The sequence below is a fragment of the Bubalus bubalis genome, chromosome 8 (assembly GCF_019923935.1).
Source record: "Bubalus bubalis isolate 160015118507 breed Murrah chromosome 8, NDDB_SH_1, whole genome shotgun sequence".
Taxonomy (NCBI): Eukaryota; Metazoa; Chordata; class Mammalia; order Artiodactyla; family Bovidae; genus Bubalus; species Bubalus bubalis.
In genome coordinates this window covers 13216047-13235900 of record NC_059164.1, presented here as the reverse complement: position 1 = coordinate 13235900, position 19854 = coordinate 13216047, and the positions used below count along the sequence as shown (strand labels likewise).

The window sequence follows — 19854 nt, the reverse complement described above, 5'->3', positions numbered from 1 at the left end:
TCCTCAAATTTGTTGTGTCTTTGAGATTCTGTGTTGTTATTTCAGTCCACTCTGTGTAAAAGGGAATGCTGAGTGTTTATACATGTTGTTAGGTTTGAATTTTGGTGTTTGACAGTGATGTTTTATTTTTTCCCTTAGCGTATATTTGTGTATGCTTTTATCTTTCACAAGCTACTGACTGTATGCTTTGTGCTTGTCTTATGTTGCAGATTAATATCCTTTCAAGAATTTGTGGCGTTTGAATCTGTCCTGTGTGCCCCGGATGCTCTGTTTATGGTGGCCTTCCAGCTGTTTGACAAAGCTGGCAAAGGAGAAGTTACTTTCGGTAAGCGGTGTGAGTGTGTGCACACCTCAAGACGTGCAGACTTGTGTGACCAGTTTGAGTTTTTCCCCAAGAATGAAGTATGTGGAAATACTTTTAAGAAGTTAGGCTGTCCCTTTTAACAAGATAGCCCAGTGTTTTCAGGCTCTAATGCTTCAAAAATCTTCCTTTGTGAAATATTAAGTTTCTGGCTTATTATTATTAATTTTAAATTATTTTTGGCTGTGCTGGGTCTTGGTTGCTGTGCCGCAAGCTTCCGCTCGTCGTGGCCAGCAGGGGTTCTCTATGCTGAGAGTGGGCTTCTCATTGCAGTGGCTGCTCTTGGTATGGAGCACGGGCTCTGCAGCACAGGCTCGGTAGCTGTGGTGCACAGGCTTAGTTGCTCTGAAGCATGTGGGATCTTCCTGGAGCAGGGATTGAACCTGTGTCCCCTACATTGGCAGGCGGATTCTTAACCACTGGACCACCGGAGGAGTCCTGGCTCAGTAGTTTTGACACTGTGGTTTAAGGCGAGGAAGGATGGAGCACGACTCAGTCACAGGGTTATAGAAGGGGAGAGGCAGACAGGATTTGACTGTCTGGTTCATTCCCTGCGCAGTCGGTAGTGCCTTTCCGGATGGAATGAAGACATTAATACAGTGCCTAAGAACAGAGGGGGCTCCTGTTCCCAGTACCTTGTCTCCTTACCTTGTGCTCATGGAGTGGCTGAAACCCAGAGGCAGCATGTGAGATGGTAGTTCGGAGCAGTATGTGGCAAACCTTGCTTTTCTAAATAACACGGTTCCCTCTGGCTGGACTGGGAGTGTCTGTTATCCCACTGCCACCTTCTTTTGAAAAGACAGCGCCGTCTTCACAGGGGTCAGCTGCTAAGCTGCAGAAACCCTGGAAGTCTTTAGGGATTAGAAGAAAGGGGAAACCAGGACATGGTGGGCAGTGGTTAAGTTTTTTTTTTTTTTTTTTTAATACACTTGTTACTGAAGATACATTGGGCAGAAGGTACCCTATTTCTCTCAGACTGTGCAGTGTCCAGTGTATATTGTCCGGATGTGTGAGCTTGGTGTAAACAGTTTTGCCATAAAGAACTTTGGAGCTCTTTGCACAAATTGTGCATTCAGGGGAAATGGCTAATGCACCCATTTTAAACGTCTCTGTTGTTTCTAATTTATTCAGAACTCTTGGGCTTGTCTTCCTTGTAAGGAATGTATAGATGGGGGAATACAGATGGTGTAATAGAGCACCATCTATTCTGGATGATTCTACAATTGGAGAGACTTAGCTCCTTCCAAAGGAACTATGGTCTTGCCAGTAGTCATGTATGGATATGGGAGTTGGACCATAAGGAAGGCTGAGCACTGAAGAATTTTGAACTGTAGTGCTGGAGAAGACTCTTGAGAGTCTCTTGGACTACAAGGAGATCAAAACAGTCAATCCTAAAGGGAATCAACCCTGAGTACTCATTGGAGCAATTGATGCTGAAGCTGAAGCTCCAATATTTTGGCCACCTGATGTGAAGAAATGACTCATTGGAAAAGACCCTGATGCTGGGAAAGATTGAAGGCGAAAGGAGAAGAGGGCAACAGAGGGTGAAATGGTTGGATAGCATCACCAATTCAATGGACATGAACTTGGTGAACTCCAGGAGATGGTGAGGAACAGGGAGGCCTGGCGTGCTGCAGATCACGGGGTTGCAAAGAGTCAGATATGACTTAGTGACTGAACAGGAGCAACACTCCTTCCAGCTCTGCCACTTTTGTCTCTGAGCCAAGCTAAGGATCCTTTCAGGTCTTGATTTTCCTTATGAGAAATGAAGATAATAATTACATAAAGTCTAGGTAAAGCACTGTGATAGATTTATCCTGTTAGCCCTTCCCCTCTCCACCCATTCCTCCGTGTTCGTTTGACATGACAGTATTTAAGGCTAGGCCAGCCAGGATAGAGGCGAAACACATAGACTTACCTGATTTTGTTTCATATCATCTAGCAACTCTGATGCTTTCCATTTGCACTTCATGAAGATTATTTAATATTTAAAAATTCCGGGAATAATTTTAGGTCTTTCCCTTTCCGTCACCTAATTCCTCTTAGCATCACTGTAACCGCAGCTTTTCAATGGAACCCCAATCAAAATGTCCCTGTTAAAATCCACAAATAATAAATGAGTGGCTAGCTCATGGTGGTGTTGATTTATCCAGTGAAAGTCAGTTTGATGAGGATGTTATGATTGCATTTGCTTGGGATGAACAGGAAGAGCCTGGAAGCGTCAGTGAGTTCAGCACAGGTGCACGTGCTCTCTCTCTCTCTCTATTGCTTCCCTCCTTTCTGCAGCAGGTCTGGAGTAGGGGCTGGGATAGAGCTGGGTTGGAGATGGAGGTCTGAGGAGTGGACTTGAGACGTTTTCCTTGACTCCAGTGATCTTCCCTCTATGGGTGTGGGGTGGTGGGGGCTGCTGTTGGCCCCAGCACGCTGCTGGCCTGGTGGAGGAAAGAAACAAAAGACTTTTGCCAGTGCTGGAAGGGCTGTTAGAGTGATTAGAAGAAAAGACCAGGTAAACAGCAGGAGAGAGGTACGTGGGAGCCGTCTTTGCTCTGTAGAAAGAACAGTGGCTTGAAAACTCTGTTTCTGCTTCTTGCTGGCTGGCTGTTGATGGGGAAGTCGTTTCTGCTTTTTGAGTCTTATTTTCCTTATTTATAAAATTAGGGTAATAACCTGCCTTCCAAATTAGGGTAATAACCTGCCTTCCAGGACTATGTAAAGGTTAAAAGACCTACTGTACATAAACGGGCTATGTGGAAAACAAAAGCCTTTACAAAAATGATATTACTAAAAGGAACAAAGTGGCGGAGGAGTGGGTGAATGTGGAGTACATCTCTCTCCACGGTATATCAGGTATACACCTTCAGATACAGAAGAGCATGCAGAACACCAGCTGAGAATGGACAGGAGTACCTGACCAGTGGAAAAGAATATACAGAACCACGCAAAACTCTGTAGGATGAAGGAACTAGGGGGAAAAGCAGGAGTGTTAGTAGGACTGGACCTGCCCTAAGGGATGGGGGAACTAAAGCAGGGGTCCCATCCCCACACTGGGGCAATTGTCTGAGTCAGAGGAGAAACATTTAAGGCTGAGAGGGAAACAGCTGATCTGTGGCAGCCTAAATGGAATGAGACTCAGACAGTCCTTGCCACAGCCATACATACCCTGGAATCAGACAGTCCTTGCCACAGGGCAAGGACACGGGACAGGGACACGGGTCCCCTGGAAGGTGCAGCAGCTGGGAGCTGGAGTTTAGGAATTGTGGAGCAATCCCAGGGCAAGGGCTGCTGTTGACTGAGGAGAGATGGTTCAAGGGGATGTGAGGGAGGAGGTTGTGGTGGGAAGTGCCTGTGGAGGAAAGCTGGGCAGCCATGGAAGCAAGGCGATACTGCTGAGTCTCACCCGTAGTGGGTGGAGCTATAACCATAGCCTCTGTCTCCCCACATGCCTGCTTCAGCAGCTGAATAATAGGCTGGCCCATCAAATGCCTGATACACTGAATTACAGAGTAGGACCCCACCCAGGGTGCCCCTTTAAGTGCCTCGCGCTGATCTACAGAGAAGGACTCCAGGCAAGGGAGCCCTCTAAGTGCCTATAGGGGCGGAGCTATGGAGAAAAACTAGCTGAAAAGGCCTACTGATCGCCAGCTACAATAGGCTTGAAAAAGGACTCTGATGGGCCATAACTCCTGCAGTGGAGGCAGTCCGTGTCCCTGCACACTTGGCGCTGCCAGAGTCTCTGCAAGCCAAGCAGCTGTGCCACCTTAACGCCCAACTCTTACAGGGGCAGAGCTGCCACAGGCGAAAAAAAGTCTTGCGTCTGTGTGTGCAGGTTTGCTTTGGTCGTGTCCAACTCTTTGTGACCCTGTAGACTGTGGCCTGCCAGGTTTCTCTATCAGAGGGGTTCTCCAGGCAAGAATATTGGAGCTTATTGGCCAATACTGGTTGCCATGCCCTTCTAGAGCACTATATTTCCTGCTGCCCAAGCAGCCAACTCCCCTGAGTACCTGGTGCTGCCAGAACCCCTGCAACCCCAGCAGCTGCACCACCTCTGCACCTGGCCCTCACAGGGGCAGACCCAAGTCCTCCAGAGCAGCCTCAGGAGCAAACCCCAGTGGATGACCCACATGCAGAGGTGGGAATAAAGCCACAATTGAAACCCAAGGGCAGTGTGGCTGAGGAAGAAGACCCAAAACCTTCCCACCAGCTGTACAAGCTGCAGATTAAATCCACACGATCACTAGGCAGACTCTGTGTCTGGAATATATAAAAGGGCACTGAGAGCTCCTGCAAAAGAAAATGCACTAGTTCTGATAGCTGTGGACACTGGAGGTGAGAACGCACAGGAGTAGGAGCAGCTTAGAATCTGAGCTGCCCTCACAGCAGGTCCAGAGATCAGCGGTGTTGGAGGGCATCCTAGGGAGGCGAGGTGGACTGTGACTCCCAGCTGGGGAAGGGACTCTAACATCAGTAAGTCAAGAAAAACTTTTGTTATTCTTATGTTTTGACTTGTTCTGTAGATTCTTTCGGATTTTTTTTCTTTTTTCTTTTCCTTTTTATGCCCCCTCTCTACAATCGACAATTGTAGTTGTCAATTTTATTGGCACTATGAAATCCTATTAAGCTTTTGAGCTTTTTTGTTTCCCTCAGTCACATTTTTTATTGTTATAAATCTCTGCCTCTGTGTTGGGCTTTTGCAGTTCTGTGGTGTTCTCCTTTTTTTTTTGCTTCTCTTTTTTAAACTTATTATTTTTTTTTTCTACATTTATTCCTTTGCTTGTTTTTCCTACTGTTCTTTTCCCCTTGCAGTTAATCTTTAATGTATATAAATCTTTTTTAGCTATCTCTATTTAACTTTGCATATCTATTCTTTCTTTCCTTTCCTCTCAACATAGTTGTTAGTTTTATTTTCATTGCTTTATTCCCCAATTGGCACCTTGCTTTAATTTTGTTTTTCAGTTTTTGCTTTAGTTAGTTTTATTCTTAACTGGTAAATAAAATTTTTGATTTCCTTTCTTCTCTGGGTCAGTCTACTATACTTTATTTTAGTTGGACTGTTTTGACTTTGCTTATGGGTGTATATGTGTATGTATATATTCCATTATTGTAATTATTATTTGCCTGATTTTGTAACTGCCATTTGTCTGGGGTTCATCTTTGGTTTCTCATTTTTGGGTGTTTGTTTTAATCTCATTAATGCCATAACAAACCACTTGTGGAATCTTCATTCTGATGAGAGATCAAGCCCTGAGCCTTTGGAGTGGGAGCACTGACTCTAAGACCCTCGACTACCAGAGAACTAACCCTAGGAAGTATCAAATAGTGAGAACTCACACAAAGGAAACCACTTGAATACAAGACCCAGCATCACCCAGCCACCAGTAACTCCCTGTGCAGGATGCCTCATCTAAACAATAACAAAACAAAAGACAAACCCAGTCTTCAGCAGACAGGATTACCACTTCACTCAGCCTTCCCCTCAGAGGAAAAACAAACAAAAAAAACTCAGCACAAATCTCACCTATACAAAGCTTACACAAACCACTGGACCAACATTAGGAAGGCAGAAACCAAAAGGAGGAAAGAATTCAACCTTGAAGCCTGGGAAAAGGAGACCTCAAACACAATAAGTTAAAATAATAATGAAAAGGCAGAGAAGTACTACACAAATGAAGGAACAAATTAGAAACACAGAAGTCCAAATAAATGAAGAGGAAATAGGCAAACTACCTGAAAAAGAATTCAGAATAATGATAGTAAAGATGATCAAAAACCTTGAAAGCAAAATGGAGGAAATGTAAGAACCAATTAACAAAGACCTAGAAGAATTAAAGAATAAACATACAGAGTCAAACAACACAATTACTGAAGTTAAGAAAACTCTGCTACTGCTAAGTCACTTCAGTCATGTCCAACTCTGTGCGACCCCATAGACGGCAGCCCACCAGACTCCCCTGTCCCTGGGATTCTCCAGGCAGGAACACTGGAGTGGGTTGCCATTTCCTTCTCCAACGCATGAAAGTGAAAAGTGAAAGTGAAGTCGCTCAGCCGTGTCCGGCTCTTCGAGATCCCATGGACTGCCACCTACCAGGCTTCTCCGCCCATGGGATTTTCCAGGCAAGAGTACTGGAGTGGGGTGGAATCAATAGTAGAATATCAGAAGCAGAAGAACGAATCAGTGAGCTGGAAGATAAAATGATGGAAATATCTTCTGAAGAGCAGAATAAAGTAAAAAGAATGAAAAGAACTGAGGACAGTCTCAGAGACCTCTGGGACAATATCAAACGCACCAACTTTTGAATATAGGGGTCCCAGAAGAAGAAAAGAAAAATAAAGGGTATGAGAAAATTTTTGAAGAGATTATAGTTGAAAATTTCCCCAACATGGAAAAGGAAATAATCAAGTCCAAGAGGCACAAAGAGTCCCATACAGGATAAACTCAAGGAGAAACACACCAAGACACATACTAATCAAACTAACAAAGGCTAAACATAGAGAAAGAATATTAAAAGTAGTGAGGGAAAAGTAACAAGTAACATACAAGGGAAACCTCATACGGTGATCTTTCTGCAGAAACTCTGCAGGCCAGAAGGGAATGGCAGGATATATTTAAAGTACTGAAAAGGAAAAATCTATAACCAAGATTACTGTACCCAGCGTGGATCTCATTCAAAGTTGATGGAGAAAGAAAAAGCTTTTCAGATGAGCAAAAGTTAAGAGAATTCAGTACCACCAAACCAGCTTTACAACAAATGTTAAAGGGACTTACATAATCAAGAAATACAAGAGAAGAAAAAAGATCTACCCCAAACAATTAAGAAAATGGCAATAGGAACATATATATCAATAATTACTTTAACTGTAAATGGATTAAATGCTCCAACTGAAAGACACAGACTGGCTGAATGGATGCAAAAGCAATACCCATATATATGCTATCTACAAGAAACCCATTTCAGACCTCAAGACACATATAGACCAAAAGTGAGAGGATGGAAAAATATATTCCATGCAAATAGGAAGTAAAAGAAAGCTGGAGTATCTGTCCTTATATAAGACAAAGTAGACCTTAAAATAAAGAATTTTTTAAGAAATAAGGAAGAACAGTACATAATGATCAAGGGATCAGTCCAAGAGGAAAACATAACAATTGTAAATATCTATGCACCTAACATAAGAGCACCTCAATACATAAGACAAAAATGGACATAACAGGAGAAATTGACAGTAACACAATAATAGTAGGAGACTTTAACACCCCACTCACACCAATGGACAGATCATCCAAACAGAAAGTTAATAAGGAAACACAAGTCTTAAATGATACATTAGATGAGATGGATCTCATTGATGTTGTCAGGACAGTCCATCCAAATGCAGAAGAATACACCTTCTCCTCAAGTGCACATGGAACATTCTCTAGGATAAACCACATCTTGGATCACAAATCAAATCTCAGTAAATTTAAGAAAATTGAAATCATGTGAAGCATTTTCTCCAACCACAATGCTATGAGACTAGGTATCAGTCACAGGAAAAAACGGTAAGAAACACAAATACATGAAGATTAAACAATACATTTTAAAATAACCAACAGGTTACTGAAGAAATCCAAAGGGAAATCAAGAAATTTCTAGAAACAAATGACAGAACACGACAACTCCAAACCTATGGGGTGCAGCAAAAGCACTTCTAAGAGGGAAATTTATAGCAGTACAGTCCTACCTCAGGAAATAAAAACATCGAATAGACAACCTAACTTTACACATAAAACAACTGGTAAAAGAAGAACAGGAACCCCCAAAATTGGTAGAAGGAAAGAAATCATAAAGATCTGAGCAGAAATAAATGAAAAAGAAATGAAAGAAACTACAGTAAAATTAATAAAACTGAAAGCTGGTTCTTTTAGTCAAGATAAAGAAAATTGACAAACCTTTGGCCAGACTCATCAAGAAAAAGAGAAGAATCAAATCAACAAAATTAGAAACAAAAAACGAGAGGTTACAACAGACAATGTGGAAAAACAAAGGATTATAAGAGACTATTATAAACAACTATATGGCAATAAAATGGGTAACCTGGAAGAAATGGACAGATTCTTAGAAATAGAAATTATGAACAACCCAATTACAAGCACTGAAATTGAAGCTGTGATCAAAAACCTCCCCCAAAACAAAAGCCCAGGACCAGATGGCTTCACAGGAGAATTCTATCAAACATTTAGAGACGAGCTAATGCCTATTCTTCTAAAACTCTTCTAAAAAATTTCAGAGGAAAGATCACTTCCAAACTCATTCTATGAGGCCACCATCACCCTGATACCAAAATCAGACAAAGACAACACACAAAAAGAAAACTACAGGCCAATATCACTGATGAACATAGATGCAAAAATCCTCAACAAATGTTAGCAAACAGAATTCAGCAACACATCCAAAAGCTCATACACCATGATCAAGTTGGGTTTATTCCAGGGATGCAAGGATTCTTCAATATATGCAAGTCAATCAATGTGATGCACCATATTTACAAAAATAAAAACCATATGTAATCTCAATAGACGCAAAAAAAGCCTTAGACAAAATTCAGCACCCATTTATGATTAAAACTCAAAAAAATGGGCATATTAGGAGCCTACCTCACTGTGGTACAGGCCATATATGATAAGCCTACAGCAAACGTTATTCTCAAAGGTGAAAAACTGAAAGCATTTCCCGTAAGATCAGGAACAAGACAAGGGTGTCCACTTTCACCACTATTATTGAACATAGTTCTGGAAGTCCTAGCTATAGCAATCAGAGAAGAAAAAGAAATAAAAGTAATCCAGATTGGAAAAGAAGAAGAAAAGCTCTCCCTGTTTGCAGATGACATGATACTGTACATAGAAAACCCTAAAGATAGTATCAGAAAATTACTAGAGCTAATCAGTGAATGCAGCAAAGTTGCTGGATACAAAATCAGTACACAGAAATCACTTGCATTTCTATATACTAACAATGAAAAATCAGAGAAATTAAGGAATCAATCCCATTCACCATTCCAACAAAAAGAATTAAATATCTAGGAATAAACTTACCTCAGGAGACAAAAGAACTGTACACAGAAAACTATAAGACACTAATGAAAGAAATCAAAGACAACAGAAACAGATGGAGAGGTAGTCCATGTTCCTGGGTAGAAAGAATCAATATTGTGAAAATGACTATACTACCAAATGCAATCTATAGATTCAATGAAATCCTTATTAAATTACCAATGACATTTTTCACAGAACTAGATCAAAAAATTTCACAATTCATGTGGAAACACAAAAAAACCCTAATAGCCAAAGCAGTCTTGAGAAAGAAGAATGGAGCTGGAGGAATCAACCTTCCTGACTTCAGATTATACTACAAAGCTACAGTCATTAAGACAGTATGGTAGCAGCATAAAAACAGAAATATAGACCAATGGAACAAGATAGAAAGCCCAGAAATAAACCCATGCACCTGTGGGTACCTTCTTTTTGACAAAGGAGGCAAGAATATACAATGGGGTAAAGACAGCCTCTTCAATAAATGGTGCTGGGAAAACTGGACAGCTACATGTAAAAGAATGAAATTAGAACATTTCCTAACACCATACACAAAGATAAACTCAAAGTGGATTAAAGACCTACAGGTAAGATAAGAAACTGTAAAACTCTTAAGAGGAAAACATAGGATACTCGATGACATAAATCAAAGCAAGATCCTCTATGACCCACCTCCTAGAGTAATGGAAATAAAAACAAAAGTAAACAAGTGGGACCTGATTAAACTTAAAAGTTTTTGCACAGCAAAGGAAACTATAAGCAAGGTGAAAAGACAACCCTTAGAATGGGAGAAAATAATAGCAAATGAAACAACTGACAAAGGATTAATTTCCAAAATATACAAGCAACTCATACAACTCAATACCAGAAAAAGAAGAAAAAAAAAAAAAAAAAAAACCAATTGAAAAGTGGGAAAAAGACCTAAACAGACATTTCTCCAAAGAAGACATACAGATGGCTAACAAATACATGAGAAATAGTCAACATTGCTCATTATTATAGAAATACAAATCAAAACCACAAAGAGATATCACCTCACCTTGGTCAGAATGCCTCTCATCAAAAAGTCTGCAGACAATAAATGCTGGACTGATGGTGGGAAAGTAAATTGATACAGCCTCTATGGAAGATGATATGGAGATTCCTTAAAAAACTAGGAATAAAATCACCATATGACCCAGAAATCCCACTCCTAGGCATAGACCTTGAGGAAACCAAAATTTTAAAAGATGAATGTATCCCATTGTTCATTGCAGCACTATTGACAATAGCTAGAACATGGAAGCAACCTAGATACCCATCGACAGATGAATGGATAAAGAAGTTGTGGCACATGTATACAGTGGAATATTACTCAGCCATAAAAAGGAATGCATTTGAGTCAGAAAGCCTTCCTCAGCGATCAATGCAAAGAAATAGAGGAAAACAACAGAATAGGAAAGACTAGAGATCTCTTCAAGAAAATTAGAGATACCAAGGGAACGTTTCATGCAAAGGTGGGCTCGACAAAGGACAGAAATGGTATGGACCTAACAGAAGCAGAAGATATTAAGAAGAGGTGGCAAGAATACACAGAAGAACTGTATGAAAAAGATCGTCACAATCAAGATAATCACGATGGTATGATCACTCACCTAGAGCCAGACATCCTGGAATGTGAAGTCAAGTGGGCCTTAGAAAGCGTCACTATGAACAAAGCTAGTGGGGGTGATGGAATTCCAGTGGAGCTATTTCAGATCCTGAAAGATGATGCTGTGAAAGTGCTGCACTCAATATGCCAGCAAATTTGGAAAACTCAGCAGTGGCCACAGGACTGGAAGAGGTCAGTTTTCATTCCAATCCCAAAGAAAGGCAATGCCAAAGAATGCTCAAACTGCCCCACAACTGCACTCATCTCACACGCTAGTAAAGTAATGCTCAAAATTCTCCAAGCCAGGTTTCAGCAGTACGTGAACTATGAAATTCCAGATGTTCAAGCTGGTTTTAGAAAAGGCAGAGGAACCAGAGATCAAATTTCCAACATCCGCTGGATCATGGAAAAAGCAAGAGAGTTCCAGAAAAGCATCTATTTCTGCTTTATTGACTATGCCAAAGCCTTTGACTTTGTGGATCACAATAAACTGTGGAAAATTCTGAAAGAGATGGGAATACGGGACCACCTTACCTGCCTCTTGAAAAACCTATATGCAGGTCAGGAAGCAACAGTTAGAACTGGACATGGAAAAACAGACTGGTTCCAAATAGGAAAAGGAGTTCGTCAAGGCTGTATATTGTCACCCTGCTTATTTAACTTATATGCAGAGTACATCATAAGAAACGCTGGGCTAGAAGAAGCACAAGCTGGAATCGAGATTGCTGGGAGAAATATCAATAACCTCAGATGTGCAGATGACACCACCCTTATGGCAGAAAGTGAAGAGGAACTAAAAAGCCTCTTGATGAAAGTGAAAGAGGAGAGTGAAAAAGTTGGCTTAAAGCTCAGCATTCAGAAAACAAGGATCATGGCATCTGGTCCCACCACTTCATGGGAAATAGATGGGGAAACAGTGGAAACAGTGTCAGACTTTATTTTTCTGGGCTCCAAAATCACTGCAGATGGTGACTGCAGCCATGAAATTAAAAGATACTTACTCCATGGAAGGAAAGTTATGACCAACCTAGATAGCATATTCAAAAGCAGAGACATTACTTTGCCAACAAAGGTCCGTCTAGTCAAAGCTATGGTTTTTCCTGTGGTCATGTATGGATGTGAGTGTTGGACTGTGAAGAAAGTTGAGCGCTGAAGAATTGTTGCTTTTGAACTGTGGTGTTGGAGAGGACTCTTGAGAGTCCCTTAGACTGCAAGGAAATCCAACCAGTCCATTCTGAAGGAAATCAGCCCTGGGATTTCTTTGGAAGGAATGATGCTAAGCTGAAACTCCAGTACTTTGGCCACCTCATGTGAAGAGTTGACTCATTGGAAAAGACTCTGATGCTGGGAGGGATTGGGGGCAGGAGGAGAAGGGGACAACCAAGGATGAGATGGCTGGATGGCATCACCGACTCGATGAACGTGAGTTTGAGTGGACTCTGGGAGTTGGTGATGGATAGGGAGGCCTGGCATGCTGCGATTCATGGGATTACAAAGAGTCAGACACAACTGAGGGACTGAACTGAACTGAACTGAATGAGGTGGATGAACCTAGAACCTATTATACCAAGTGAAGTAAGTCAGAAAGAGAAAGATAAATATTGTTTTCTAACACACATATATGGAATCTAGAAAAATGGTTCTGAAGAAATTACTTACAGGGCAGCAATGGAGAAACAGACATAGAGAATAGACTTATGCACGTAGGGAGAGGGGAGAAGAGAGTGAGATGTATGGAGAGAGTAACATGGAAACTTATATTACCATATGTCAAATAGATAGCCAACAGGAATTTGCTGTATGGCTCAGGAAACTCAAACAAGGGCTCTGTATCAAGCTAGAGGGGTGGGATGGGGAGGAAGACTGGAGGGAAGTTCAAAAGGGAGGGGATATGTGTATACCTATGGCCAATTCATGCTGAGGTTTGATAGAAAACAACAAAATTCTGTAAAGCAATTACTCTTCAATAAAAAAAATTAAAAAAAAATGATATTACTAGTAGAAGTAATGTGAGAGAACAAGGAGGATTTTCTTTTTTTCCCCTTCTTTTTCTGTTTGAGAAACCCTTTATTTTAACTTGGGCTTCCCTGCTGGGTCAGATAGTAAAGATCTGCCTGCAGATCAGGAGACCTGGGTTTGAACTTGCAGTTTAAGCACTGACCAGAGAGCCAGTAATTTACTTACTGCCATGTGTTGGGCAAATTTCTATTTCTGAAGACATAAAAGAGTACATAAGAAATCAAGGCTTCTAGGCAGCTAACAGGCTTCCCAGGCGGTGCTAGAGGTAATGAGCCCACCTGCCAATGCCACAGACACACGAGATGCAGGTTTGATTCCTGGGTGGAGAAGATTCCCTGGAGGAGAGATGGCAGCCCACTCCAGTATTCTTACCTCAGAAATCCTATGGACAGAGGAGCCTGGCCGGCTGCAGTCCATAGGGTTGTAGAGAGTTGGACAGGACGGAACCAGCTTAGCATGATCGCACGCAGGCAGCTAAAATTCTGCTTCTGTCCTCAGTTGCATGTCTATTGTGGCAGAGTGTGTAGCTTATCTCCTGGAAGCCTGCCTTCTGCAGGTAATTTGTTCCAAAATCCACCTGCCTCACAGAACACCAACAGGGTATGTCCTGTGTCTGTTGATGATGAGCCGATGGGGTCTTCACCCTGTGGGTGTCATAAAAGATAGCCTGGGCTTTTCTGAGCTGTTAATACCTATTTAGGATTAAATTGAAAGGGCCATGCATAGTACGAAGAAGATACTCAAATGACTGTCAAATTGCAAAATAATAGCTGACATTTCTCACTGAGTCAGGTAGAGTCCTTCAGTGGAGGTGAGTGCTCTGTACAACAGGCTTTTGCCAGGTAAACACAATCATACAAGTGTGGCAACCTTAGGAGTGTTTTCTTAGCCTGTACCTTTAGAAGAAGCCAAAAGATGGTAGGTTTTTCAGGAAACTCAGTGGGGTTAAAGAAATTTTTAAAAAATGGAGTTGGGCAGGAAAGTGGATATGCCCAGTCAGTTTCAGTCTCAGAACCCACTGTATTATAAGAGAATTTGGATCTGTGTCCTGGCTCTCTGTCCATGAGGTTGTTTGAGAGACACACTCTTTCCTTGGGTTACTTCCTCAGCTCTCTGCAAATCCTTCTTTCAAGAGTGACCCTTTTGTACATCAAAAGGTTTTCGACGTACCTGAGTACGTCACCTGAGTATGCATCTTTGGGAGGGGTAACCATGGCAAGAGAGGAAGGGCTCTCTTTTTACCTCCCAGATGGGGACCGTCAGCTCCAGTGACAAGGTGAGCATTGTTCTTGCACTCAACAGCGGGTCATCTGTGGCCTCCCCAGGGGCTATGGGGAAGGCGGTGAGTGGCTTCAGAGCCCCCATGTCTCCTGGCCTTGTATTTCATCCAGAGGAGGGCAGTTACATTCTTTATCTGTTTACATACGAGGTTTCCACGCAAGAGCTCATTTGAAGCAGGGCTTCCAGGGCTAAGCTCAGTAAGCAGCAGTGCTTGTCAACAAGCCGTCAGTGCCCGTGCTCCCACTGATGCTGATTCTGATATGCACTAGACAGAAATCTCACGGAGCGTTTCACTGTCACACTTCAGTGAAGCCTTGCCCAGCGTTTTCCCAGACCTTGTTTATGTTTACCGTATTTTCATGTCTCGATCACTCCCTGTGTTTGCTACAATGAAAAGATCTTGATTAGGCCTATTTTGTTCCTTTGATATCTACGTCATTATGTTCTCCTGTTTCCTTTGAGGGAAAACATGTCTCCAGTATTCTTGTTCTCACCATGTTTTCTTATTTTGATACCTATACTTGTAAATGTTATTTTATATCAACAGGTATATTACCATATCAGTGTAAATAGAAAATTCTACTTCACAATTTGCTGTTCTGTGTGATTGGAGGAAAAAAAGATTCTCTTCTAAATATTTGCGTTTTTATTCTATTTTATGTGATACTGATTATTTACTCGTGATTTTTAAGTATACTTTATTGACGTAGACCATACATGCAGAAGGATTCATATCATAAGTGTGCATTTTGATGACTTTGCACAGTAATCATAACTTATTTTTACCACCATGCAGATCAGAAAGAGAGTAGTATAGATCTCGTCCCAGTTAGCGCCCACCACCCCACTCTGGTCCCAGTGATAACAACTGACATTTATTTGCTTGCTTTTAAACGCAATAAAGATGGAGTGATACAGAATGTACTCTTTCATTTCTTTTGTTCAAATGTTATTTGTGAGGTTCATCCGTGTTTTTGCTGTATGTATTTTTTACTTTCTTTTTCTTTGATGTGTAATATTCCATAATATGACTATACCCTAATATTGTTACTCATTCTAGTGTTGATAGACATTTGCGTATTTTCAGTTTTGATTGCTGCAAATGTGCTCTGAACATTCTGTTTTTTAAAGCTTTTTATTTTATATTGAAGTATATCTGATTAACAATGTTGTGATGGTTTTAGGTGGATAGCGAAGGGATTCAACCATACATACACATGTATCCATTCTCCTCCAAACTCTGCTCCCATCCGGCTGCCACATAACACTGAGCAGAGTTCCCTGTGCTATACGGTGGGACCTTGCTGGCTATCCATTTTAAATATAGCAGCATGTAGGTCTTCTCCCATTCTTCCCCCCGGCAACCATAAGTTCTGAACATTGTTTTATATATTTGTGTGTGTGCATGGTGTGTGTGTAGGTATTGTAGGAGCAGAATTGCTGAGTCATAGAAAATATGTGTATTTATCTTCAATAGATATTGCCAAACAGCTTTCCAAAGTGGTTGTACCAGTTTGCAATCACACCATCAGTGTGTGAGAGTTCTAGTCAGTCTACTTCTCTGCAGACACTTGCTGTTATAAGTCACTTTCATTTTAGTGTTCCATCCATGGCTTTAATTTGCATCTTTCTGATTACTTATGGGTTGTTCAACTGTAGAAAAGTCTTTATTGGCCATTTGGGTGTCCTCTTTAGTGTGTTTCTGCTTTCTAGGTAAAAGGCCTTTGAGGGTGTTTTTACTCTGGGACTTGTACTTTTATTCAATTCAAGGAATCCTGAAGAACTGAAGTTCTTAATTTTAAAGTTCTTAGTTTTAATTTGTAAATGCTACAAATCACCAGTATTTTTTTTTAATCAATAGTGCTTTTCTTAGAGTTAAGAAATCACTGCTTACCCCACAGTCATGAGGATATTCTTGTATACTACTTTTTTTTTTTTTCCTAATGTTTTGGCTCCACGTCACAGCATGTCAGCTCTTAGATCCCCCACCAAGGATTGAACCTTCTCCCCCTGCAGTGGAAACACAGAGTCTTAACCACTGGACTGCCAGCGAAGTCCTGTCTCCTGTATTTCTAAATATGTTTTGTTTTAATTTTTTTGGTATTTATTTTTGTTTTTAGTTTTATGTATAATATTTTTGTTTTTGGTTGCACTCGGTCTTCACTGCATTCCGGGCTTTCTCTAACGGTGAGGGCAGAAAGGGGGCTACTCGCTGGTTGCGATGCTCGGGCTCTGGGCACGTGGGCTTCGGCAGTTGTGGTGCAGGGGCTCAGTTGCCCCATGGCGTGTGGGATCTTCCAGACCCAGGGATCAAACTCCCGTCCCCTGCATTGGCAGGCGGGTTCTTGTTCAGTGTACCACCAGGGAGGTCCTCCTATATTATCTTAACAGAAGTTTTGTTTTCCTTTCAAATTGAGATGTTAATCTTTTTAGCATTCACTGGCTTTTTGGTGGCTTATCTTTGGGTATAGCAGGGTGTTGAGATCCCGGCCTCCCTGTGGGTGTCTGGTTCGCCCAGCACCACTCAGGGAGAGGGTCCCTCTTCAGTGCTGCCCAGTGACACTGCTGTCCTGAATCAGATGTGGGTCTGTTTATGAACTCTGTCCTCTCATAATTATCTGTTCTGCACCAGAGCTTTACGGCCTTAATTGCTAGATCAGAGACAGCAGACTTTTTTCTGTAAAGGGCCAGATAGTAAATATTTGGGGCTCTGTGGTTCATAGGATCATTCTCACAGCTACTCAGTTCTGCTGTTCTGTGGATGCATGTGGCTGTGTTCCAACAAACTCAATTTGCAAAGATAGCTGGTGGCCAGTGTATTATAATTTGCTGACCCTTCCATCAGTGTATTAACAGGAACGTACTCCAGTTGATGGTGTTAAGACTAGGGATTAAGACACTTGGTAGAATGGTTTGGTTGTGGTGATATTTAGGTGTCTGCCATGAGCTGGGAAACAAAGAAGGGTCTTTTCTTTGTGTGTAACATGGTTTGATTGGCTTGAGAAAGTGACTTTTGAACACACATTTGAAAGAGGTAAGGCAATTCATCATATGGAACAGGGATGAAGGAGGGGAGGAAGAATGGCCTTTGCCCTGGTCGGAAGGCTGGTATGTTCTTGGCACGTTTAGCTGGTATGTTCTTGGCACATTTAGGGAACAACAAGGGGGACCCATGTGGATTAAGTGAGGCAAGGGGGTCCTGGTGGGAGAGGAGCTCAGAGACGGATCTGATCAAGGAGCACGCTGTAGGCCAAGGTTAGGACTTGACTTTGATGGTGTGTGAACTGGGAAACCATTGCAGGTTGCTGGATTTATTTATTTGTTTTTTAGCGGAGGAGTGTCATGGTCTGGTTTATATTTTAACAGCGTCACTCTGGCCATCGTGTTGAGAATAGATCATAGAAGGGCTCAAGTAGGAAGAGAGAATGGTTAGGAAGCTGGTGCAGTACCCAAACGAGGGGTCGGGGTGGCTTGGACCTGAGTGGGGTTAGGGATGCTTTGAAGGGAGAATCAACAAGGGGTCTCTGGCAGGTTGGATGTGGGCTGTGAAAGAGATACAGGAGGCAAGAATGATTCCAGAGTCTTTGGCCAGATTGATTGAGTGGGGTTAGGGGTGTTTTGAAGAGAGTTAACAAGGGGTCTGTTACAGGTTGGATGTGGGCTGTGAGAGACATACAAGAGGCAAGAACGATTCCAGAGTCTTTGGCCAGATGAACTGGAAGAGTGGAGTATCAGCTGATAACTTGGAGGACTTCAGGCTTAGGGTGCTGGGGACAGAACAGGAGCCCACTGGTGAATGTGTTAGTTTAATGCATATGCCTGTGTATGTGTGAGTTGCTCAGTCGTGTCTGCCTGTTTGTGACCCCATGGACTGTAGCCTGCCAGGTTCCTCTGTCCATGGAATTCTCCAGGCAAGAACACTGGAGTGGGTTGCCATTCTCTGCTCCAAGGAATCTTCCTGACCCAAGGATCAAACCCAGGTCTCCTGCATTGGAGGCTGATTCTTTACCATCTGAGCCACGTGGGAAGCCCATTTTGATGCCTACTGGATATCGAAGTGAGGAGGTCAAATAGGCACTTAGGTATGAGTGTGGAATTGGAGAGATAGATATTTAGTAGTTATCAGCAAATAGGTAGTGTGTGTAAGCCTTTCAACTGGACAAGTGAGATAAAAGATTAAGGTAGGGTATCCGTTGAATGCTTACTATGTTGTAGGCCTGGAGGTACAACAGTGACAAGATGGAAAAATCCTTCCATTCAGGCAGCTTACGTTTTAGGGAGAGAGACACAGGAAAGAAAGTATGATGTCAGGTTCTATCCATAAGGTAAAGCAGGCTCAATGGGAAGGAGGGATGGAGGCTGGCCAGGCAGACCTGGAAGAGTGACATGATATGAATTATATGGCTCGACAGTAAAGAATCTGCCTGCAATGCAGAAGACCTGGGTTTGACCCCCGGGTGGAGATGATCCCCCCGGAGAAGCAAATGGCAACCCACTCCAGTATTCTTGCCTAGAGAATTCCATGGGCAGAGGAGCCTGGTGGGCTACAGTCCATGGGGTCGCAAAGACTTGGGCACACCTGAGCGACTAAGCTCATATTTCGGGAAGAGGTAGAGCTGTGGGGTCTGGGGGTTATGGTCACTTGGGAGGTGCTGTGATAGTCCAGACAGGGGTGGTGGAAGCCTGGACTGGGTACCAGCGGGGCCATTCCCAAGAATGAATCCTGTATGACTTGGCTCCTGATTGGCTCTGGGTAAAAAGGGATCAGAGGAAAGGAAGAGTGGGGGACCTGGGAGTAGCCGCTGAGCTTGTTCCCCTCCGAAGACTTGTGGTTTTACATAATCTCTTGAGAGAAGGGAAAGTGAAAGTTGCTCAGTCATGTCCGACTCTCCCTGACCCCATGGACAGTCCATGGAATTCTCCAGGCCAGAACACTAGAGTGGGTAGCCTTTCCCTTCTCTAGGGGATCTTCCCAACCCAGGGATCAAACCCGGTTCTCCCGCATTGCAGGGGGGATTCTTTACTAGGTGAGCCACCAGGGAAGGCCCTGGTGAGAGAAGGGAAGTAACTGTCATTGTGATGTTGAAGTTTATTGATCACCTACTTCATACCCGCCCTGAGCTAAGTGCTTTACACGTAATTGACTCTGTAACCCTCACAGCCTCGGAGGCCCGACTGGTTATAATTCTCATTTTTCTGATGAGGAAATGGCCTTGGGGAGGTTGAGTAACTCTTCTGTGGTACTGGAGTTGCCTGTGGTGGAGCCGGGGTAGCAGCCGGCCTCATTCTCTGTGCCACACCGCCTCCCACTGGCGCTGGCCAGGTTCTGTGAGGACCGCCTGCCTTTGTGATCCAGGTCGGCACCCATTCACCCTTCACTCTTTCAGTCTCTGTTAGACATTAGAGGGATTTAATGCAGTTTTTTTGCGAAGAAGTAAAGAACAACAAGTAAATGCATTAAAGGTTTACCAGACTGGAAAGTAATTATAAGAAGGT

General features: G+C 42.5%; 1 protein-coding gene across 9 annotated transcripts in view; it reads left to right on the top strand.

Annotated features, from left to right (window-relative positions):
• Positions 1-19854, top strand: part of SLC25A13 (solute carrier family 25 member 13) — a 228256-nt gene that overhangs the window by 82787 nt on the left and 125615 nt on the right. For 8 of the 9 annotated variants that reach the window (XM_006061079.4, XM_045166352.1, XM_044946462.2 and 5 more), the window contains one exon: positions 210-325. The exons of the other annotated variant lie outside the window; for it this stretch is intronic. In XM_006061079.4, the coding sequence (XP_006061141.3) occupies positions 210-325 (116 nt within the window). Of the gene's footprint in view, positions 1-209; positions 326-19854 lie in introns of those variants that run through there. 9 annotated transcript variants of the gene reach the window in all.